The sequence below is a fragment of the Lathyrus oleraceus genome, chromosome 4, assembly GCF_024323335.1.
Source record: "Lathyrus oleraceus cultivar Zhongwan6 chromosome 4, CAAS_Psat_ZW6_1.0, whole genome shotgun sequence".
Taxonomy (NCBI): Eukaryota; Viridiplantae; Streptophyta; class Magnoliopsida; order Fabales; family Fabaceae; genus Lathyrus; species Lathyrus oleraceus.
In genome coordinates this window covers 419,180,384-419,205,846 of record NC_066582.1, presented here as the reverse complement: position 1 = coordinate 419,205,846, position 25,463 = coordinate 419,180,384, and the positions used below count along the sequence as shown (strand labels likewise).

At 36.0% G+C, this 25,463-nt stretch overlaps 1 protein-coding gene and 1 long non-coding RNA gene across 5 annotated transcripts in view; one reads left to right on the top strand and one right to left on the bottom strand.

The window, feature by feature from the left end:
• LOC127075805 (BEACH domain-containing protein C2) overlaps positions 1–25,463 on the top strand; it is a 51,388-nt gene that overhangs the window by 15,201 nt on the left and 10,724 nt on the right. For 2 of the 3 annotated variants that reach the window (XR_007786670.1, XM_051017291.1), the window contains exons 9-20: positions 1,546–1,627; positions 13,729–14,097; positions 14,468–15,033; positions 17,431–17,515; positions 17,633–17,827; positions 18,244–18,789; positions 18,868–19,011; positions 19,404–19,853; positions 20,725–20,870; positions 24,759–24,828; positions 24,986–25,069; positions 25,141–25,197. Coding sequence is in view for 2 of the 3 variants with exons in the window: in XM_051017291.1 (XP_050873248.1) it covers positions 1,546–1,627; positions 13,729–14,097; positions 14,468–15,033; positions 17,431–17,515; positions 17,633–17,827; positions 18,244–18,789; positions 18,868–19,011; positions 19,404–19,853; positions 20,725–20,870; positions 24,759–24,828; positions 24,986–25,069; positions 25,141–25,197 (2,794 nt within the window). In the remaining variant the exon portion in view is untranslated. The remainder of the gene's footprint in view (positions 1–1,545; positions 1,628–13,728; positions 14,098–14,467; positions 15,034–17,430; positions 17,516–17,632; positions 17,828–18,243; positions 18,790–18,867; positions 19,012–19,403; positions 19,854–20,724; positions 20,871–24,758; positions 24,829–24,985; positions 25,070–25,140; positions 25,198–25,463) is intronic. The other variant, XM_051017292.1, reaches the window with a different exon arrangement.
• Positions 640–1,774, bottom strand: LOC127075807 (uncharacterized). Of its 2 annotated transcripts, none has more exons than XR_007786671.1 (2): positions 1,563–1,774; positions 640–1,144 (listed from the first exon to the last, which is right to left on the bottom strand). It is a non-coding gene; the product is annotated as an uncharacterized LOC127075807 (long non-coding RNA). The 2 variants fall into 2 exon arrangements; XR_007786672.1 differs by having other exon boundaries at positions 640–1,111.

Genomic DNA, 25,463 nt, shown 5'->3' with positions numbered 1-25,463 from the left:
CCTTCAACACCAACACAATGATGGTGTTGGAGGTTGCAATAAAGGAAAGACAAATGCTGCAATTAGCCAACTAAGGACCGACCGCAATGAAGGCGGAATTTTCAATAGACTTCCCTCTTGAAGATGATTGCTAAAAAAAAGGTTTATTTTAAAAAACTATGAACATCCATAATTACCACCGACCGTTTAGAATCAGGATCAAAACACTTATATTCTTTTTTAGACGGTGGAATATCCAACAATGACCCATAAATTAGAAGCAGGTTCAAGTTGGGCTATTTGTTTGTGTTAATGGATGAAGTCATTGCAACCAAATATTTTTTTTTGACCCAAATCACCTAAAATAGAAGCTATGGATTTTTTTTAAATTTAAAAGGCGGTTTGAAGTTGTAAAACATGAAACAACATGCGATTTATTAAATGCATAGTTGTTAAACACACTCACTAGGCAGACATGTTAACAGCGCAGGATTGAGACAATTTTTATCTCCCACGTATTCGAATCCGAGTCCCCGAACAATCCTCGTTTCCACCCCGATCCCTGACGGAGATGAAAAATTAAACGTGTTCGAGGTTGGTTCGGATATCCCTGCCTCGCCACCATCCTTGTAGAAAAATCAAATTTTTAATCGATATATAATTCATTTCCCCAACATTAAATTACATTACAAATAATAAAGTAAAACAATCATGAAAAATTTCAATCATACATTTCAAATATTAAAATACAAACCAAAATATCAAAGCATTGGCCATATAATAAATGTTCTAAATAATTAAAACTAAATAGAAAATACATAATGATTTAGACGGAGGGAGATACTAATGTGTCCATTACCTAACTCGTTTTCATATTTTTATGCTGTCGCTCACCCCATAAGCATTTTGGAACTTCAGTAGAAAAAAGTAAGACACTGTTTTAAGTATACTTCCGGTTATCCTCATAACACATAACACACATCCAACTCTTGTCAATTCATTATAGTAGATAGTCACATCACATCCTTCTCATCTTGTTTTGAGTTTCACAACTTTGACTTCGGACCATAGACCAGAGAAGAATTTTGAATATCAGAGTAGGTGTCTTTTACACCATCTCATACTTGATTTTCTGTAGTCAGAAATATGAATGGCTTTTTAATACCTGCCTCCAGTGAATTAATTAGCTAGACAATGATTAAAGAGTTTATAGATTTTCAGAACCAGCTAATTAAATATAAAATCAAGTAAGGTTACTCAATGGGATTATTTAGCTTGCATGTAATCCTTTATTCACTTGTGCTTTCTTGCAACCAATAATTTCTCAAGTAAATTTCTACGATCCTATCTAGATTTTAGAAAAAGGATTATGAAGAATTTTCCAGTAAATTTCTACGACCCTATCTAGATTTTAGAAAAAGGATTATGAAGAATTTTGGGGAAGACTTCTAATTTTTCTATACCACCATATTTTTTCATTGTCTTGATAAAATGTTTCTTGTGACATATTTAACTTTTTGTCTTCATGATTTACATAATCTTTCTTCCTTGGTTAATGTCTTGAAGACGTGAAGAATCATTACCTATATTTAAGAGAAGACTCTTAGGCGGCTTGATGGACTTCGCGGCCAGAGAGTTGCAGGCCCAGGTGCATATTGTTCTCTATATTATTGATAATCGTGTCCTATTTGTCTACTGATCTACTTTTTCTCAAAAGTCAATTTTGGTTATCAACTTCCCCTTTCATTTAGAAAAGTAAAATCTATCCACCTTAGAAATTAAAATATGTATGACTTGAAACTGTTTTGGTGCTGAATAGCTTTAGAGATTAGTTCTCCATGTTTGCATTTATAATGACGACTGTTCAAAAGGTATTCGGTGATTAAAGGGATTAAAATCTATCCTATATATATATTTTATTTTTTGTTAGACGATAAGTCTAAATCTAGAGGGGAGTGAATAAATCCCAAGTTAAAAATTTATTTGAAAATCTGACTTAAAAAAATTTATGGCGCGGAAGTAAGTTTCAAATATCTCCCGAATCAAAAATCGTCTAACCGAACCTACTATTGAATAGTCCGAATATGTGTAAAGGTGTCAATATTATGATAATAATCCACAAGTTAATTAACAACAATTAAGCACAACTAATTGAATACTCTGCAATAGTAAAAGTCTATCTCCAATGATATTCACACACAAAAAACTAAGTCAAACAATTTGTCGAACACTTGATGTGCGAAAAACAAAGTTTGGAATTGTTGGAATTGTATATGGTGTAAGTTGTTCTAAGAAATTCAATCACTACCAAATGGTTAATGATCAATACAACTAACACAAGATTCAAAATGTAATCAAAATTATGATCCAAACTATGTTGATCCGATGATCAAAGCAATCGATAATTTACGAATTAAAAAACAAAAGAGATAGAGAGAGAGTACACAAGGATTTGTTTAGGCAGTTTCTCAATCGACATCGTTATGAGCGTCCTCAATTCGAATTCGAATTGAGATATTATTATAATAAATCTTACTTTGCAAATGTATGTATACAAGAGATGAGAGAACAAGATCGTTCTATTTTGTTAATCATAATATATCAAATCATTCTGTTAATCAGGAATAATTTTTACATTTATTGTGAATAATTTACTTTCGTAGAATAGGAAATTAGTCATTACGAGTTGCAATTAGTCATTATGAATTGTAATTATCTGTAATTCCTGACACTATCATATATAGTATCAAATGCAATGAGAAAGGTATCAAGTCAATTTTCCTGACATGGTATCATATGGGTTCGATCTAACCTGTGAATCCTTATCAATACCATTTTGTTGAGGGGTATTGGGACAAGATCGTTGAGACAAAATGCCTTTTTGTTGAAGGTATTCTTGAAACTTTTGAGACATGCACTCATCACCAGAGTCAGAGTAAAATGTTTTAACACTTGCTTGAAATTGAGTTTCAACATATGTCAAAAATTTCTTAAACATAGAAAACACTTCAGATTTAGAAACGGAGAAAATATATCCAAGTAAAGCGACTATAATCATCAATAAATGTGACAAAATATTTATAGTGAGCATGAGAAACGACGGGAGACATTCCCCATACATCACTATGAATGATCTCAAAACAAATAGAGGCACAGTGAGCGACAGACGGAAAAGGAAGTGTTTTACTTTTAGCTAATTTGCAAACAGAACATGAAATAGAGGCATTAGAAATAACATTTTTATTTCCCAACAAACTAGTTTTACATAAATGAGACAAAACAGAAGATTTTGGATGACCTAATTTTCTAGGCCAATCCTCATAAGAATTCAAAACGTTATTACACGCAGGAGATAAATGATTAGAAATAAATTATATTGGAAACAATCTTCCCACTTTAGGCCCCTTGGCGATCACCTTCCCCGACACCTGCTCCTGCACAAAACAACCAGTACTAGAAAAGTTAACATCATAATTTTTATCTACCAATTGACCAACAAACAATAAATTGGAAGCCAGTCCAGGTGATCCAAGAACATCCCGAAAGTCAGAGTTTATGTCGCCAACATCAGTGATAGATAAAGTATTATCATCAGCTATTTGAATTTTCTAATTACCATGATAAGATTGTAAATTGTGCAAATATTTAGAGGAACCCGTCATGTGCTTGGATGCACCATAATCAAGAAACTATGGGCGAGAAATATTAGAAGACTTACCATAAATTTCCAAGGCCAAAAGAGAAGAAAGTACCATTTGTTGAATTAGTTCAGGCTGTATAGCACCTCCGTTTGATGTGCCGCCATTGGAAGGACCAACTGCATAATTTGTAGTTGCATGGAATGTTTGCACCGAATGTTGTGTTGGTCGTGGAGGACGTGTGAGGCACTCAGAGATAATATGTCCCTGTTGCTTGCAATAAGTACAAAACTTCTTACTACAACTACGAGCAATATGTCCAAATTGTTTGCAAGAGAAGCACTGACTTTGTCTCATATCATGATCTTTGCCTTTACTTTGGGCAACATATGCAACCGTCATAGGCTCGGAAATAACAACTTCATTAGACATGGCACCTTGAGTAATAAGACGTTGTTCCTCCCTCAGAAGCTCTCCAACACATGTATCTAAAGAAGGAACGAGGTTCCTATTCCGCATAGCACCTCTGACAAATTCAAATTATGGGCGAAGCTTCATGAGAAATTGATCCCGGCTACTTGTGTTGTAGACCTCTTAAATAGTCGCGAGAGAATTCTTGGGAACATCGGCATGTATAAGAGAAGAGTGTTGTGTCCACAGATTCAAAAAACCATTCAAAAAACCAGAATAATGTTCTTGAACAAATAAAGTACCTTGTTTGTAATTAACTATTTCCAGCTCCAATTGAAAACGTTTGGTTGCATTGTCTTGGTTATAAATACGCTTCAAATAATTCCACATTTCTTTAGCAGTTGAAAATGAACGGAAATTATTGATCATTTGAGGATCAGTAGTGTTGAGTATCCAAGTGATTATTTGAGCATCTTTAGTTTCCCACGCATCTAACACAACCTTTTTTGTAGGTGCCTTAGAGACATCGTCTAGGTGACTCCATAATCCCTTTCCATTCACATAATTTTAAAACTGAAATTCCCAAATTGGATAATCCTTACCGGTAAAACTGACACAAATAATTTTTGTCATTCTCCATAGCCATGATATAATAACCCCTTTTTACTTTAAATAACAAGATAAATCCAAATCCTAGGTGCACATGCAACAAATAATTGACTCTTTTCTTTTTGCTTTTATTTATTTATTTAATAACAATTAAATAAATAGTAAAAAAAAGAATGGTAAGCAAACCAGTAAACCCACGCAGTAGCTAAACCATAGTCGAGAAACACCCATGATCGAGAAACACCGACAATGAAACCACGACCAAGAAACACCAACAATCCAACAATGAAACCACGATCATCGAACAAAATCACCAAGAACAACGATCACCGAGCATAATCGCAGAGAATACGAAACAGAGTCGCAAATCACAATATGCTAGCAACACCGAACGATCAATGATCATCGAAACAACTTACGATAAACACGAAATCAAAATCACGAAATAGCAACAATGAAGAAATCATGAGACGACAACTAAAAGCTTTCAATTGAGAAACACGATTTCCAGAAATACGAATGAGAAACACGATTTCAAGAGCGACTCAGTGGGGTGTCACAGGTTAGAACAAGAGAACAAGGATTCACAGGTTAGACCAAACTCTTATGATACCATGTCAGGAAAATTGGCTTGATGCCTTTCTCATTGCATTTGATACTATATATAATAGTGTCAGTAATTATAGGTAATTACAATTCATAATGATTAATTACAACTCGTAATGACTAATTTCCTATTCTATGAAAGTAAATTATTCACAATAAATGTAAAGAATATTTCCTGATTAACAAAATAATTTGATATATTATGATTAAGAATATACAAGTACTAATCTCTTTAAATAGAGTATTCTGACCTAATGAGCCTTACTAAAGATTCAAACTTAAAATACTAATAAAAATAATAAATTAATTAATCATTTATAACACTCCCCTCAAGCTGATGAATATATATCTATCATTCCCAGCTTGAAAACAATTTCTTCAAAGTTATTGTTGTTCAGTCCTTTTGTTAGAAGATCTGCAAGATTGTCTTGAGAGGGCACATATGGAAGGCAAATAAGGCCACTGTCTAATTTTTCTTTAATGAAGTGTCTATCAACTTCAATATGTTTGGTTCTGTCATGTTGCACTGGGGGATGAGCTATGCTGATAGCCGACTTATTATAACAATAAAGTCTCATCGGTTCATCGCACTTTATCCTCAGATCTTCTAAGATTGATTTCAGCCATATTAGTTCACATATCCCTTGTGCCATTGTCCTGAATTCTACTTCAGCACTAGATCTCGATACTACATTTTGTTTCTTACTTTTCCAAGTCACAAGATTTCCTCCTAGGAAAGTGCGGTAACCTGTAGTTGATCTCTTATCAACAATTGATCCTGCATAATCGGCATCGGTATATGCTTCAAGACCTACACTCCAATTTCTTTTAAAAAAAATTCCTCTACCAGGTGTTCCTTTCAAATATTGTAGAATTCAGAGCGCAGGTTGTAAGTGAATCTCCTTTGATCGGTGCATGAATTGGCTGACTAGGCTAACAGCAAAAGCAACATCAGGTCTATTATGTGAGAGATATATAAGTTTTCCGACAGATCTCTGATACATTTCCTTATCAACCGCAATATCTTCTTCTGCATTTTCCAACTTTACATTTGGATCAACTGGAGTATTTGCAGACTTGCATGTTGTCTTGCCAGTTTCCTGCAGAAGATTAGTAATGCATTTTTGTTGAGATATGAAAATTCCTTTCTTAGAGTGGGCAACTTCAGTTTCCAGAAAGTATTTCAATTTTCCCAAGGATTTATTCTTAAATTCCTTAGTTAAGTGTATATCCAACAATTGTTGTCCTTCCTCATCATTACTTATAACTATAATATCATCCACATATACCAATAACGCAGTTACTCCCCCTGTTTCAGAATGTCTGATAAATAAGGTATGATCTCCTTGACTTTTTTGTTTGAAGCTCAAACCTATCATAACTTTAGTGATTCTTCCAAACCATGCTCGTGGCGATTGCTTTAACCCATTTAAAGATTTTTTTAACTTGCAAACGGTGTTGGTGGTAGTATGTTCACGGAATCCAGGAGGTATATCCATGTAGATTTCTTCTTCAAGTTCACCATGAAGGACGTTGTTAAGAGTCATGGATGAGTTAAATTTAATTATTCCTTCACCTGCTACAGTTATTAGGTTGCCATCTGCAGTGAATATATTTTTTGTTATTGGGGCAAGGTGAATAGGTGGAGAAGCGTGTGGGTAAGGGTGTCATATGTTCAGTGGCTCCAGAAATCTAATACCCAGTATTGTTTAAAGGGTATATCTGAGGTATTAAGTCCAAACGAAAATGGAGAGTTGCCAAATGAAAAAGATAATAGAAACGTATTTAAACGTGTTAAAGAACAAGTACCTGATGGTTTTTCCAACTTACTGAGGACTGATGATAGATCTCACTTTTTCTACTTCACTTAGGTTAAGGTGCACCCCTCCTTCTAGACTGTTTCCACTAGTACTTCCATCCACGTGTGCATGTCCTCCCTTTCTGGATAAGTTTCTTTTTTGTCCCCATTCTCTATTACGAGGTCGGCCAATCAATTTCCAACATTTTTCTCGAGTATGACGAGGCTTGTTGCAATAAGTACACCACACCCCTTCGTCCTTCTTCTCGACATAGGTTTCTCCCAATTTCTTCTGATAAACTAACATGGTTGAACTTTTCTCAACTAGCAATGTTGAGCTTTCCAGAGATGGTGGTGACAACATTAATTCCCTTATACTTTCTTCACTCCTCACTATAGACACTACATCATTAATGTTCGGTACTTTTTCTTTGTCAAGAACTTGTACTCTAACATGGTCAAAGTCAGAGTTGAGACCTACCTGAAAGTCGTAGATTCTATCTTGCTCAATGTACTCCTTAAGTTTTGTTGCATCTGCTGTACATTCGGTTTTGATAACTCTGAAGTGGTCTAACTCCATCCACAAGGTTTTGAGATGATTAGCGTATTCTGTAGTTGTTTTGTTGCCTTGTTTAGTTCCCAGTGTTTTCGCCTTCACATCGTATATTTGGGCGACATCTTTGGCTTTATAATAAGTTTCTTTTAATGCTTTCCAAATCTCTTTTGCCGTACTTTGGGACATGCAAGTGTGACTAATTTCTGGAGTCATTGAAGCCCATAACCATGCAATGATCGTTGAATCTTCTGTATCCCACTTGTCAAATTTGAGATCTTTTTCTGTGGGAGGTGCGTCTGTAAGGTGTTTCGCTTTTCCCTTATCTTTCAAGGCCGTTTTCACTAGTTGAGACCACTTTAAATAATTTTTTCCATTCAACTTGTCAATTTGAGGAATAATAGGTAATTCTGATTCAAATTTGTACGTATTTGTGTTTTCTTTATTGTCAGCCATTGAAAAAGTTTAGAAACAGATGCAAGTAAAAAAAAATCATAAGCAAGTGCGAGGTTGTTCAAACAATGGTGATGAATAGTACCGCAAACAATGCTGAAAAGTACCGTAAACAGTGCCAAAACAATAGTGATGAATAGTGCTGAAAAGTGGCGGTGAATAGTACCGAAAAGTGGTGGTGAACAGTGCCGCATATAATGCAGTGAACATTACCGCACATCACGATGAACAGTAACCGCAGTGCGATGAACAGTATCCCGTAGTGCGATGAACAATACGACAGTTTAAACTGTAGTGTGAATAGTGCCGCAATGAAAATTGGCTAGGTTTTTTTTATGCGGAAGCGAAACCCTCTCGAACAAGAACTCGTGATACCATATCAAAGTTGAATAATTTGATATATTATGATTAAGAATATACAAGTGCTAATCTCTTTAAATAGAGTATTCTGACCTAATGGATCTTACTAAAGATCCAAACTTAAATTACTAATAAAAATAACAAATTAATTATAATAAATTCATTGATTATTTATAACACTAACATATGAAGTAGATATAAGATTTTCTTGGACCTTCCCTCTTTGATAAAGTGGCAATTTAAATTTAAATTCATAAGCATAACTCACCGGTAAGATAATTAAAACCTTAAATCACACTTCAAATACTAATATAATTTAAATTCACTCATCAGCATAATCGTATAAACGTTTCTATTGAAGTAGGAGAGACTAAGAGACATTTAGGTTAAACCGTGTGATTTGAAAAGCACTACGGAGACTTTATTATATATAGAGAGATTACAACTAATTACATGATATAGTCGATGTGAGACTATTCTATATACAAATATTCTCAACACTATATATTTACAAATATAAACACTCCCCCTCAAGCTTGAGCATATAAGTCAAATGCACCAAACTTGTTACATATATAATTAGTTCTGGGACTTCGCAGAGATTTTGTAAACACATCTGCCAATTGATCATTAGAGTTGACAAAACTTGTGACGATTGTCATCTGACTCGATCTTCTCTCTAACAAAGTGACAGTCTATCTCAATATGTTTGGTCCTCTCATGGAAGACTGGATTTGAAGCAATGTGCAATGCAACTTGATTATTACAAATAAGTGTCATTGGTCTTGCTTCTTCAATTTGAAGTTCCTTGAGCAACTGTTTTAATCAAATGAATTCACATGTTGCCATTGCCATGATCCTATATTTTGCCTCGGTGCTTGATCTTGCAACTACGTTTTGTTTCTTACTTTTCCAGGATATAAGGTTTCCTCCAACAAGTATACAATACCCAGAGGTGAATCGTCTATCAATGGGTGACCTTGCCCAATCAGCATTAGAGTATCCAATTATCTGAGTATGTTCTTTATCTTCATACACTAAACCTTTTCCTGGAGTATATTTGATGTATCTCAGAATCCGGATAACAACATCCATGTGTTTCTGACAAGGGGAATTTAAGAACTGACTTACCACACTAACTGCAAAAGAAATATCTGGACGAGTGACTATGAGATAATTCAACTTTCCAACCAATCTCCTATACCTTCCTGAGTCAGATAGAGGCTCCCCCTGATTTGATAGTAGTTTGACACTTGGATCCATAGGAGTATCAGCTCGTTTAGCATTCAACAAACTTGTTTCTTCCAAAATATTCATAGTATATTTCTGCTGAGAAATCACCAAACCATCTTTAGATTGAGCTACCTCAATACCTAAGAAATAACGGAATTTACCAAGATCTTTTGTCTGAAATTGATTTGAGAGATGTTGTTTTAACTGGAGTATACCCTACTGATCACTACCAGTTATGACAATATCATCTACGCACACAATAAGATAAATACACCCTTGGGCCGAGTGACGATAAAAAACAGAATGGTCAGCTTCACTACGGACCATACCAAACTGTTGTACTACAGTGCTGAATTTGCCGAACAAAGCTCTCGGAGATTGCTTAAGACCATAAAGAGACCCGTGTAACCTACACACCATATTCAATGACTCCCTCTGAGCAACAAATCCAGGTGGTTGCTCCATATATACTTCCTCTTCAAGATCACCATGTAAAAAAGCATTTTTGATGTCAAGTGATGAAGAGGCTGATGTCGAATGGCTGCAATGGCTAGAAGAAGTCTAACAGATGCCATCTTGGCTACAGGCGAGAAAGTATCACTATAATCCAATCCAAAAATCTGAGTGTATCCTTTGGCTACCAAGCGAGCTTTAAATCTATCAATCTTACCATCTGGACCAACCTTCACTGTATAAAGTCAACGATAACCTACTAAAGATTTTCCAGGGGATAGAGGAACCAGTTCCCAGGTACCACTGCTTTGAAGAACACACACTTCATCAATCATTGCTTGCCTCCACTCAGGATGAGATAATGCTTCACCTGGAGTTTTAGGAATAGAAACAGAAGACAAAGAAGACAAACAAGTATATTGCAAAGGGGAAAGACGATGATAACATAAATCAATATAATGTGGATAAGGATTTCGTGTTTGACATATACCTTTTCGAAGGGCAATCAGAAGATCAGACTCAGGTTCCAGGATCGGATCCGGTGATGGCGGAGCGTCGGAGGAGAGTCTGCAATGACCTCAGGGACAAGTATGACCTCAGGGACATGGACGACAGACGTTGGGTGACGACGTTGATATGTTTGAAGTGGTCGAGAAGTGGGGGGGGTCAGGAGCCATAGACTGGTGGGGGATAATGGTAGGCAGAACATTAATAACTGCCGGAAAAGGTGTGGGAGTACTTTCTTGAAGAGGTTCCGGAGATACTTGGTTGGACTCGAAACATGGAACAGACTCGAAGAAGGTAACATCGGCCGATACGAGGTATCATTGTAGAGTATGAGAATAGCAACGATAACCCTTTTGGAAACAATGATAACTAAGAAAGACACACTTTAGTGATCGAGCTGCTAGTTTATCAAGACCAGGGGAGAGATTGTGTACAAAACACGTAGACCCGAATACTCGAGGAGGAATTGGGTGGAGAGGAAGTTTGGAAACAGGATTGAATAAGGGGTTTTATTATTAAGGACAAATGAGGGCATGCGATTTATGAGGTAACATGCCGTGAGCACCGCATCCCCCCAAAAACGGAGAGGAACATTATCATGGAGAAGTAGGATCCGAGTGGTTTCTACAAAATGCCAATTTTTGCGTTCGGCTATCCCGTTTTGTTGGGGTGTATGAGGGCAAGATGTTTGGTGTAGAATACCATTGGATGACATAAAAGTTTGAAATTGTTGGGATAAATATTCACGTGCATTGTCACTTCTTAAGGTACGAATAGACAAACCAAATTGGATTCTTATTTCTCGATAAAATTGTTCAAAAATAGAAAACAATTCAGACCTGTTCTTCATTAAAAATAGCCATGTGCAATGTGAAAAATCATCAATAAAAGTTACAGAATATCTAGACTCAAAAGTAGACACGGTACGCGAGGGACCCCAGACATCGGAGTGAACCTGTTTATTGACTCGATCGGAAAAGTGACTACGAGTATGTTTCCCTAACTGACAAGACTCACAATGTAAAGTGGATAACTTAGATAGACTAGGCACCAACTTTTGTAGCTTGGGAAGACCTGGATGACCTAACTGCGCATGTATAATGAGTGGAGAATCTGTGGTGGAACATGTGGTAGATGACATAGAGGAGTAGTAGAGGCCTTGAGACTCACATCCGACGCCAATCGTCTGTCCCGAACTCCGATCCTACAGAGTAACATTACTATTAGTAAAGATGATAGAACAATTAAGGGAACGAGTTAAACGACTGACTGACAGTAAATTAAATGGGCAATTAGGTACATATAGGACATAAGTCACAGAGAGAGATGTTAGAATTTGAACAGTACCAATCCCTTGGGATCAGGTTTGAGAACCATTTGTGGAAGTTATACTCGATAAGAAACCAGAGGTAGAAAGGGAAGAAAAAAGACCTTTATTACCGGTTACATGATCAGACGCACCAGAATCGAGGACCCAAGGACCAATAGGAGATGATTGAGAGAAGCAAACAGATGAATTACCAATATGTGCAACCGAAGCCGTGGAATCAGAGGTCTGATTAGTCTGACACCACTTGAGAAAATCCTCGTAACTTGGCGTAGGGCTCTGAAGAGAAGGTAAAGTTTGCATAGTGTTTGGATTATCAATTTGAGTTGCATTTACCTGACGTGGAGGTCTGCCATGTAACTTCCAACAACGGTCGATAGTATGTCCAAGCTAGTTACAATGGTCACACTTGAGACGAGGTTTGGAGTTGGATGACCCTCCTCGAAGGTGATTCTGATTGTTGCCAAGAGATGCAAGGGAATCAGTGTCACCTGGTGCCAGAGCAACAATAGATGGAGGGGAAACCAGACCAAATGCATGAGGTGTAGCCAAGCGCAACAGTTGTTCACTAGCTGCATCATAGTTAGGAACTGTTGAAATACAAGAGACTAAGAGACATTTGAATAAACCGTGTGTTTTGAAAGCACTACGAAGACTTTATTATATATAGAGATTACAACTATTCGATATACAAATATTCTTAACACTATATTTACAAATATCAACACTCCCCCTCAGGCTTGAGCATATAAGTCAAATGCACCAAGCTTGTTACATATATAATTAGTTCTGAGGCTTTGCAAGGATTTTGTAAACACGTCTGCCAATTGATCATTAGAGCTGACAAAGTTTGTGACGATGTCACCTGATTCGATTTTCTCTCTGACAAAGTGACAGTCTATCTCAATGTGTTTGGTCCTCTCATGGAAGACTGAATTTGAAGCAATGTGCGATGCAACTTGATTATCACAAATAAGTGTCATTGGTCTTGCTTCTTCAATTCGAAGTTCATTGAGCAACTGTTTTAACCAAATAAGTTCACATGTTGCCATTGCCATGGCCCTATACTCTGCCCCGACGCTTGATATTGCAACTACGTTTTGTTTATTACTTTTCCAGGATATAAGGTTTCCTCCAACAAGTACACAATACTCAGAGGTGGATCGTCTATCAATGGGTGACCCTGTCCAATCAGAATCGGAGTATCCAACTATTTGAGTATGTCATTTATTTTCATACACTAGACCTTTCCCTGGAGCACATTTGATGTATCTCAGAATCCGGATAATAGCATCCATGTGTTCCTGACAAGAGTTGTCTCTTAGTAGGCTCTAGATACCATATTGAATTAGGAGAGACTAAGAGACATTTAGGTTAAACCGTGTGTTTTGAAAAGCACTACGGAGACTTTATTATATATAAAGAGATTACAACTAATTACATGATATAGTCGATGTGAGACTATTCTATATACAAATATTCTCAACGCTATATATTTACAAATATCAACCGTTTCAAAGATCGTAAGATTATACAATTCAACGACTAATCTGGGGGATTCTACCAGATTCCACCAGAATAGGAATATGTGTATACTCTTAATCGCCGAGGAGGGCAAGTATAATCTCAAATCATGAGATTTTACCGTAAAATCAGGATGTTGACTACCATGATTAAGCCATATCACAACATTGTGTACAAGAATAAATACAAATGAAATTATTTATATTTGTCATTGTTTGTTTTAAAGATGGGAATTAAAATGGGATTTATGTCTACATTCATATTTTTCTTACTGCAGACACACGTTATTGCTGTGGCAGCTGCTGGTGTTGCAGCCGAGGGTTTGTCTGCAGACGATGCAAAGGCAGAGGCAGAGAATGCTGCTCAACTGTCTGTTGCCTTAGTAGAAAATGCTATTGTGATACTTATGCTTGTTGAGGATCATTTACGGTTCCAGAGCAAACAATCCTCTTCTTTGCGTACTGCAGATGGCTCTCCATCTCCTCTTTCTCTTTTTTATCCAGTCAATAATAACTCAACAGCAATAATCAGAGAATCTACAGAAGTTATGGGTGATCGTACATCATCATCTAGAAATTCTGGGGGCACCTCATCTAGAAATTCTGGGGGCACCTCATCTAGAAATTCTGGGGGAATCTCTATCGATGTGAGCATACAGTAATTTTAAGAGCATAAATTGCTCTCTTATGCTTTTCCTTACCTGCAAAACTCATGGAATTGCATACCATCCTATTCTTTATAAGTGTTTTCTAAAAAAGAATACTAATATGTTGCATATATGACTTTGAAATTGTATTTTTACAATGCTTTATCTTATGTCTCCTTAAATGTACAACTCCTGTGCGTGCCCTTAGGATTTAAGTATCTTTTTTTGTTCTTGCCTTTTTTTTAGTTTATTTGCATTTTTGTTAGTCTACCTTTGTTAGCCCCTATCACCCTCTTCTCTCTTTCTCTCTCCATAGTCTTTTGTATGTTCATTTTTACATGGGCCACACTTATGCTATAAAATATTTTAGGTCCTTTCTTCAATGGCTGATGCATATGGTCAGATCTCTCATTCAGTTATGGAAAGGCTTGCTGCAGCTGCTGCAGCTGAGCCATATGAGTCTGTTTCTTGTGCTTTTGTATCATATGGGTCTTGTGCTAAGGATTTAGCTAATGGATGGAAATATAGGAGCCGTTTGTGGTATGGTGTTGGCATTCCTTCAAATATAGCTTCATTTGGTGGTGGTGGGAGTGGATGGAATGTTTGGAAGTCTTCTTTGGAGAAAGATGCAAGTAGCAGCTGGATTGAGCTTTCTCTGGTAAAGAAGTCTGTGGCAATGCTCCAATCATTTTTGCTAGATGATTCTGGGCTTGGTGGGGGTCTTGGTATAGGTAGAGGATCAGGTACCGGGATGGGTGCAATGGGTGCTTTATACCAGTTATTAGACAGTGACCAACCATTCTTGTGCATGCTTCGAATGGTTCTTCTATCAATGAGGGAAGAGGATGGTGAGGAAAAAAATATGCTGATCAGGACTATGAATATTGAGGATGCGATATCTGAAGGAGAGAAACCATGCTCGGCACTTTTGTGGAGGTAAACCAATTTTCATGATCTGACATAACATCAAGCTCATTTTTCCCTTTATTGATAAATTACCATTGGAAAATTCCATACAACAGCTACATTAGCATTTGCTCATATTTCTGTAGGTCAGCAAATACTTAGATGTTTAAATGTATCTTTTTACTCACTAGTGTAACTAAAGAAAAAGAGCTTGAAACAATTAGTTCAAAAATCATAATACTTCACTGTTTAATCCATAGTTTCTGAAATAGATTCAGAAGTAATGCTCATAAAACTGATGCTCCACTTGCTTAGATTCATTGTGTAATTTTAATAATTTAGAATGAATGACCTGTGTTACCTAATGAGGATGTACAAAGTATTTGTATACAAGAGAGAATCTATTTTTTTCTAAGAAAAAAAAAGTTAAAGTGAAGAAAAAGATGAAGACACAAACAGCGCAAACTAAGTTGGCCCTTCTGAACCCACATCCAAACTGCTTAAAGTATTATTAAAAGAAATAAAAAAAAAGTTTGGGGGACTAGGCTAAAACCTAAGGTAACAACAATGCAGACCAAAATGATGATTGGTCAACGGTCTCATTAAAAACCTTATCAAGGGAAATCTAGTAGGATAAAACTTTGATGAAGGAAAAAAGAGTGGAGTTTGAACTAAAAAAAAATCATTTCTTAAATCTAAACTCAGGAAGACCAAGCCTATTACGATTGCAAACTTCAAAAACATCACTAGGAACTTGCTCCCACTAAGTGAAACTATATCCATCCAGACGAAGGGAGACAATCTTATCAGCACATTAGTTACTTCCCTATAAATATGAAAAATGACAAAAATACATATGTCTGAGAAACTCTAGATTTCGTAGAGATTTCGTGCAGAATGTCAAAAACATAGGACACGGCCACGACTATATATATATGATAAAACTTGAACTTCATTTATCCATCTATTATTAAAAGAGTTAAAAATATTCTAATCAAAATTAATGTCTTTAATTCTTCATTAATGACATTGTTTCAATACATGTTTAACCCTTTTAGACGTGTGTGAGATTTGACCAAAAAATGTATAAGGTATGTTGGACCAAAGAAAAAATCAAATTTCTTTTGAAACACTTGTTTGGATTGTCTGACACGTGTTGTATGAGTGTCATACAAGTGTTGGGCACCGATTCAAAGAGTGTCAAAGCAAAGAAAAAAAAATCATTTTTTTGGTGACACTTGTTTGACTTTTCCGACACTTGTCTGATTTTTTTGATACGTGTTATATGGATGTCATACAAGTGTCAGACACTCACGTGTAGGACACGGCGACACACTAACTCTTAGAGGTGTCCGTGCTTTATAGATCGAGAGCATATTTTCTCTCAGACATAACAATGCTTGGCTATGGCCAAGCTACTTCAATCTCAAAAAAATAACAATCAACATAAATCTTTGATTCGAAAGGGGGTGAATAAATGTTGTTTTAGATCATCAATGCCTTATTGATCGTATCATATAAAGATTACTCCCCCCGTCTCATAAAAAGTGTCTCATTTGCATTTTTTTTTCTTTCTCAAAATAATTGTCCTTTTATAATACCAATATAACATTTATTATTATTTTTCCACTATTATATTCCTATTTATTAACTTTTACTTTATTCAACTACTCTATTAACTATAATTAATATGGGTATTATAGTAAATGAGTATTAGTTTATCATCAAAATCAACCTATCTAATTATTTTTTTAAGAACCACGCATTGGTCAAATAAGACACTTTTTATGAGGCGGAGGGAGTAATCTTTAACAGGAGGGGGAGTGTTTCCCTATAGGAAACATATCATATAAATATGGGCTAGTGTTAGTACTTGGTATAAATATGGCCTACTGTTTAGTTTTCTGTAATAACATCTTAAATAGAATTCAGTTTCAGATCATATTAATATAGTTTCATTCTTTTCAGTATTTCTCTTCCTCTATTAACAATAACAACCCACTTTATCCCACTCGGTTGGATCATCTACATGGATAAAAAAGTGCCATGATGTTCTATCATATGTTATATGATTTATATTTCCATCTGTTCTCTGTTGTTTTGTACAATCAATCCAAGATATGTAAATAATGTATTACATTTTTTTATGGACCATATCTTGTTTGGGACCTTATTTTATTCTCAGTGATTTTATCTTATCTTTATTAAGTTATTTGTTTCCTTATTTCATTATGTTAGAAGTCCAGTTTCAATCCTTAATCCTATTATAATTAGATGTTAGTGTTTTGTCCACTGTATCATTACTTCACAATACACCATATATTTATTTAATATCCTACTATTCTGAGTCTCCATTCTGCATCTTCATCTTTGCTTACCTAAACCTGATATGTAATTGATGTCCTCTTTATTTTTTCTTTTCGACAGTGTTCTATCACCTCTTCTTAACATGCCGGTTTCTGATTCTAAGAGACAACGGGTCTTGGCAGCATCGTGCGTGCTGTATTCCGAGGTTAGTATTGTCTTCTTCTAAAACTTCCATTTTTCTTTCTGTGTTATCCATAGTATCTGCATTTATCTTTTTTTTGTGCACAACCATTGTAATTACTATAGGACAATATATGGCCAGGTATACCATGCGGTTAGCATAGACCAAAAGCCTCTTCGTAAAAAGTACCTCGAGGCTATTTTACCACCATTTTCTGCTGTCTTAAGAAAGTGGCGACCCCTTTTGGCGGGAATTCATGAACTTGCAACAGCTGATGGTTTCAACCCTCTTAATGTGGATGATAGTGTACTGGCAGCTGACACCCAGCCAGTTGAGGTATTTCAATGTACATGTGCTTTTCCATGCTTACAAACTGAAATAGATATAAATGCATGCATTATACATGCATAATTGTATGTAGCCTATATGCCTATGTGCACAAATTGTTCTCATTCTTGCCATTTTAGAATGTGATGGGATTCTCTACTACTAGTTTGGATTTCTCTTTATGTTGACATTTTCATGTTTGCGTGAAACATTCTGCTACCGATTGTGAGTTCTGGAATTTTCACTGAGTGCTTGCTATTTAAAGTGGAATAATTTTGGTTTTGTTAGCTTGTCACTGCAATAATACATGTACAAGACAGTTGAAGTTGTCTGCTAAAAATGAGCTTCTTTATGAAGCTAATATTCAATTCATTCATAACATTTTCATCTATTAACTTAATTGTGCATTCTGACATTTCTTCCAGGCTGCTCTTGCTATGATATCTCCTGCATGGGCTGCTGCTTTTGCATCTCCACCTGCTGCAATGGCATTGGCTATGATTGCAGCTGGTACTTCAGGTGGTGAAAGTAGTGCACCTTCAACAAGTGCCCAGCTTAGGCGTGATACATCATTAATGGAACGCAAACAGGCTAGGCTTCATACATTTTCAAGCTTTCAAAAACCTTTAGAAGTCCCTAGTAAAACACCACCCCTACCAAAGAACAAAGCTGCAACAAAAGCAGCGGCATTTGCAGCTGCTCGTGATCGACAACGATTTTCAAGGATTGGTTCTGGAAGAGGCCTTAGCGCTGTTGCAATGGCTACATCTGCACAGAGAAGGAATGAGAGTGATATGGAGCGAGTTAAGAGGTGGACTATTACTGAAGCAATGGAAGTTGCATGGACAGAGTGTTTGCAGCCATTTGATACAAAGTCGGTATATGAGAAAGATTTTAATGCACTTTCTTATAAATTTATTGCTGTTCTTGTTGCCAGTTTCGCCTCAGCAAGGAATATACAACGGTCTGAGGTTTGTTAACTAATTGATACTAGGGTTTTTGGACTATATTGAGATACTGTTTGTTGTTAAGTATTTCTTTGTTGCCAGGTTGACAGGCGTGTTCATGTAGATTTATTAACTCGGCGTCAAATCAGTGCTGGAATTCGTGCATGGTGCAAACTTATTCACCAGTTAATTGAGATGAGAAGTCTTTTTGGGCCCTTTGCAGACCACTTATACAGCCCGCTCCGTGTATGCTCTGATATATCTGTCTAAATTGTTACCGAACTTGCATTCTTTGTAGCTTCTAATCTCTTTCTGTCCATAGTTTTTCTTTGATTAATGAACTCTAGGAAGATGTGTACTCATTTTTGTTTTTCGGTGTATACAAAATCCTAAAATTCAAAAACAAGATGGATTTTCTAATTTGACATTTATGCTTGGGGCTTTTGGTTTTGCAAACAATAATTGGCTTCTCTTTTGAGCAGATTGTCTGATTTTCCTGTTTATGTTTTCTTTTCCTACACATGCTACTTTTGGAGGATATTCTATCTGCCCAACCGGTGCTCTCTAGTATTAAGATCTTATCTAGATAATTTTTTTAATGAGTGATGTCACCACAATGATTACTTTATAATGTCCAGGTTTTCTGGAAGCTAGACTTTATGGAAAGTTCTTCTCGGATGAGAAGATATATGAAGAGGAATTACCGAGGATCTGATCATTTAGGTTGTGCAGCTAACTATGAGGATTATTCAGGTGATACGAATTATCAGAAGACTCCAGTTTTGTCTGCAGAAGCAATCTCAATAGAGGCTATAAATAAAGACGAAGAACAGGTGGAAACTGAAAATTTGGATGCTAAGGTTAATAATATTGCAGAGAATCAGCCTAAATTTTCTGAATCCGCGGATGAGATGGTACAAATATCTTTAGAATCCAATGCTACTGAGCTTCAAAGTCATAAAGGTGTTATTCAGAGTTCTTCAGTCTTTGCACCTGGGCGTGTTCCGAGTGAGCGCGATGAAAGAATTGTTCTCGAGCTACCATCATCAATGGTCCAGCCACTTCGGGTTTTACAGGGAACTTTCCAAGTAAGTTAATGATCTAATTTAAAAGTAAATTTGACACAGTCTTGATGATATTGCCTATATATAAATTTAACTAAAAAAACAAGTTACTGGTAGAAACAAGCAAAACTTAAGAAAATATAACTAAAAAAACAAGTGGAAAGAAAAATAATATTGTCACATTTTTATTGTTAACTTCTGCCAAGTCCATGAAAGACATCATAAAGTGTTGGTCCTTGGGCCTAGGATACACCTAATATATACCCAAAAGGATCCAAAATAAAGTAGCAGAACAGGTTTGAAACAGATGTGGAACTGTTCCTGAGCACAGTGAACATAGTAACAAACATAGGGAAAAATGGCCTTATTCAATCTACAATCCTGCAAAATATCACAAGTGAACTTTATGCAGACATGGATAAAGTGATCCAATTAATGTTTTGTTTGGTAAATTTTCTGGCCAATGATAAATGGGCCTAGGACATACCTAATATATACCAAAAAGGATCCAAAATAAAGTAGCAGAACAGGTTGGAAACAGAGGGGAACTGGTTCTGAGCACAGTGAACATCGTAACAAACATAAGGAAAAATGGCCTTGTTCAATCCACAATCCTGCAAAATATCACAAGTGAACTTTACACAGACGGATAAAGCGATCCAATTAATGTTTTGTTTAGTAAATTTTCTGGCCAATGATAAATGGGTTTTTGTTACTCTTCTTTTACCCATGGCTTTGAAGTTTTGGTTGCTTCCTAGAACCAAAGTACATGGAAATTTGTTAGAGGTCCTTAAAGCCTTGAGTTGTAGATTTGCATGGATTTTCATCGTGGAAAAGATGCATCAAGAATTTGAAATAGTTTCTTTGCTTAGGCATTGCAATTGTCTTATTGTAGGTAACCAGTAGGAGGATAAATTTTATAGTTGATAACAATGAGACTAGCCCTCCTGTGGCTGGTTTGAATTTAAATTCTGCATTTGGGGACCAAGGAAAGGATCGCAGCTGGTTGATGTCATCTCTTCATCAAGTTTATAGTCGAAGGTGAATTCATTTTATGTTTTTTTTCTTTCTTGATTTAGGATTGGGTTATCTATCATTTAAATAGAGATTAATATTTAGTCTTTAACTTCAAGCAAGTATCAATAATATTTAAGGTTATTATTATTTTCTATCTTCTTTTTATCTCAAATCTCATAACTTTAACAAGCTCATTTATTAAATGACGTTAATTTTGACATATTTCAATGAAATATAACATGATTTCAAATATTATTAAAATTTTACTGAACAGAAATGATCTATATGATAAATTTTCAATTAAATAGCAGGTTTAGTAATATATATATTGTCGGAAGTTCCGCCTTCATTGTGGTCCGTCCCTAGTCGCCTTACTGTGGCATTTGACTTGTCTTCATTGCAGCCTCCAACACCTTCAATGTGTTGGATTTTAAGGGGTGAATTTATTCCCACATTGTTTAGAGATATGGTTTGTGCTGTGTTACCTTACAAGACAGTTTTGTAGAGATGAGTTTGATTCAACCCAAATTTTAAGATGGTATCAGAGTCTATCCTAGATTTGTTGTTGGGCTTCCCGCATCGGCCATGCTTCGGCCTCATTGAGGCCCAAGCGTGAGAGGGTGTGTTGGAAATTTTGCCTTCATTGTGGTCCTCCTCATCTAATTGTGGCATTTGACTTTCCTTCATTGTAGCCTCCAACACCTACATTGGCTCAACCCAAATTCTAAGATGGTATCAGAGTCTATCCTATATCTATTGTTGGACTTCCTGCATCGGCCATGCTTCAGCCTCATTAAGGCCTGAGCGTGAGGGTGTGTGTTGGAAATTCTACTTTCATTGCGGTCCTCCTTATCTAATTGTGGCATTTGACTTTCCTTCATTGCAGCATCCAACACCTACTTTATGTTGGGTTTGAAGAGGTGGATTTAGTTGCACTTGTTTAGAGATAATATGTGTTGTGTTCATAAGGGAGGACAATTTTTGTTTTGTAACTCTAGTATCATTATTATGATAGGGTAGTTATGTAACTCTAGTAGTTAGAGTATTCTCTTAATGTGTAATTGAGAAACATGGATTCCCATTAGCTTTCTCGTTTTCCTCTTTTTTAAAGTGGTATCAATGCCAAATGAGAGGAAATCCTCATCCGTGCTTCTCCATTAGACCCATCGTCTCTTAATGCAATTTTGTTTCTTTTTTAGAAACAATGTTTCTCATCTAACATCCACTCCCTACCACTATGGTCCAGTTTCTCTCACATATCTTTTTCCATCTCTGTATTCTCCACTGCTGTTTGCCACCATTGGTAATTGTTTATTGCAAGAGACCCACCATTCAAAGCTCTGCCAACTTTTAAAAAAAACAAAAATGGCATGCAGAGACATCACATTTATGCAACAAATCCCAGTAACAAGATGTTTTGTCATCAAATCCACTAGTAGTCTAGTTGAGTAGTTTAGAACTGTATTTCACAATGAGGCTGTGCAAATATATACAGAATCTCTCAAGAAAGAAAATAGAGAATCAGGAAACTATATTAATACTATTAAAAAGAGAATAATCAACACTCCCTAATAGAAGAACCTCCCAACAAGACATATTCCAAGTTTTAGAGTTGAGATACAGAAGATTCCGCCACCATTGCATGGCTATGGTGTTCAATGATTCTTGAAATCAATGCACTTGAATGTTCCTAAATACGGCAAAGGAGATTTGGAAAACATTAGAAAAGACTTATTCTAAAGCGAAAGATATTGTCCAAATATATGAAGTGAAGGTAAAATCACTAGCGACTAAACAGAAAAACAAAACAGTTATAAAATATGCTAATCATCTCAAAGTCTTGTGGATGGAGTTAGACCACTGTAGAGTTATCAAAATCAAGTGTACAGAAGATTCAACAACACTTAAGGAGTACATTGAGTAAGATGGAGTCTATGATTTTCTGGTGGGACTCAACTCTGATTTTGATCAAGTTAGAATACAAATTCTTGACAAAGAGAAAATACCAAACATTAATTAGGTAGTGACTATAGTGAGAAGTGAAGAAAGTAAAAGGGGGTTAATGCTGACAATACCACGTGTGGAGAGCTCAACAATGCTAGCTGAGAAAAATTCAACCATGATGGCTAATCAAAAGATATGGGGAGGAACCTATGTTGAGAAGAAGAGCAAAGGGGTGTGGTGTACTCATTGCAACAAGCCTCGGCATACTAAAGAAAGAGGTTGGAAATTGAATGGAAAACCTCTTAATAGAGAGTAAGAAGACTTATCAAGAAAGGGAGGACATGCACAGATGGATGCGAATACTAGTGGAGACAATCTAGAAAAAGGGGTGCAACTTAACCTAAATGAAGTAGAAAAGGTTTGGTCTCTCCTCAGTAAGTTGGAGACACCAACATGTACTTGTACTCTAACACATTCAGGACAAGAATCTGGGGAGGACTATTGGAAGTGCTAGAGAATGAAATGGTCTTTACTACTTGGATAACAAAGATCTAAGTCCAGATTTTCTCAGCAACAGTTCATTTTTTCCAGAATGAATAAAGACCAACAAGGAGAAGGTTCTCTTATACCATTGTCGTCTGGGTCATCCTTCGTTTTAAGTCATTAAGCAATTATATTTCCTATTTTATTTAAAACATTAGATGTTGAGAGTCTTCATAGTGAGGTGTGTGAGCTTGCTAAACACAAATGTGTATCATTTTCCGTTAGTAATAAAATGAGTACTTTTCCGTTTTAAAACAAAAAAGTTTGTCCTAACTCAACCCTATAAAATCGGCGTGTAAGATGAGGGGTGCCACTCTATATAAACTCTTTTAAGACTTTATCTCTAACCAATTTGGGACTTGAGATTTTTCCAATACACCCCTCACACCCAGTACTCTTTTGGACTTGGTGCGTGTATATAAATGGTATCCATGGTCCGATCGATATGCTCTAATACCATATTAGAATGTGTGGGTTGGATCTAACTCATCCCTACAAAATCGAATTTTAAACCGACTTGTAAGGTGAGGATTGCCCCCACTTACAAACACAACACATGCCATATCTCTAAGCAACATGGGACTAAATTCACCCCTTCAAATACAACACAATGAAGATGTTGGAGGCTGCAACGAAGGCAAGACAAAGCCGCAATTTAAACGACTAGGGGCGAACCACAATGAAGGCGGAAATTCCAACACTCCCTCTCAAACTGGAGGATATATATCATATGCTTCCAGCTTGTTACATGTGTAATCAATCTGAGGTCTCAGTAACGGGGAGATAATCAATGGTAAATGTTAAAAGCCTTGAGGATTTTCTAGCCAGGATACTACTTGGAGGGATGAGTCTATTAAGGTCAATTTCCAAAATTCAGCCTTGAGGACAAGGCTGTGCTCTCAAAGGAGGGCAATGTCAGAGGCCGTGAGGATGGTTTTACTGCAGAAACTAGTAGTGTTGTTGTAACAGATGGGCCAATGTATCATATGTCCAAAATAGGGAGAGTCTACTCTTGGAAATGTTGTTTATGACCACTGTTATTTATACCAGTTTTTCTGTTCTGGGAATCCTAACAGTTTCCCTCTCTAGAAGTTGCTTCTGCACATATGCTTAGCTTCATTAGGTCTGTTTGGTAGTTTCTGTTATTGTGCTAATAGAGATGCTATTTGTTTCGCACCATTTATATCATGAAATGCAAGAATTAATAAGTGTAAGGCTTTAAAAAGCTAACATTCACTAAACCCGCTATATGGCGGAAAACAGAGATGATATTGATGGAATCAACCAATCTTAAGATTTTGTGGATTTTCTTGTGGTTATGTTTCAAAAAAGTAAAAATTTTCCTCGTGCTTATTGTCCATACTGTATATTTGAAAGAAATTAAAATGTTTTCTGTTGTGTGTCAGTAATGGGTTCCTGTTACAGATATCTTCTTAGAAGAAGTGCATTGGAGCTATTTACGGTGGATCGTTTGAACTTCTTCTTTGACTTTGGGGTATTAGTTTTTAATTTGTCTACTTTAATTGTTTTAGTATTGAGGAATAAGTTTTTCTTGGATTTGAAATTGTATAATTCTGAAAATTTTACCTATGATTGCTAAGTTATGCAAACATAAATTCTAATACTTTCCTTTACTAAAACTTCCTCATCAGAGTAGTGAAGGGCGCAGAAATGCATATCGAGCAATTGTTCATGCACGACCTCCTAATTTAAACAATATATATTTAGCAACACAGGTATTATCCTTTCAGAGAATTTTAAATTTATCTGCATTTGCACATAGAATAACGAAAGTTTATTTCTTTAGAAGCCTGAACAACTTTTAAAAAGAACGCAGCTTATGGAGCGGTGGTCTAGATGGGAGGTAAGAAGTGTGCCTCAACTCTTCAAAAATATTAGTTTATGTTTGGATTGTTTAACTATATGTTTAGTTCAAACCATAAAAGGTTATAATATTTTTTTCTCATTAAGGTACAGCTTTTTCCCGTGAAAGCTAGAGTACACGCATTAGAAGTATTGTTTTATATTATTTCAATTTTTTTCAAAGATAATTTGTTTTACCTCAGCCAAACAACATTTTCATTCATTCCATATCTCGTTTGGTAATTTAATGCATAATTTGATTCTAAT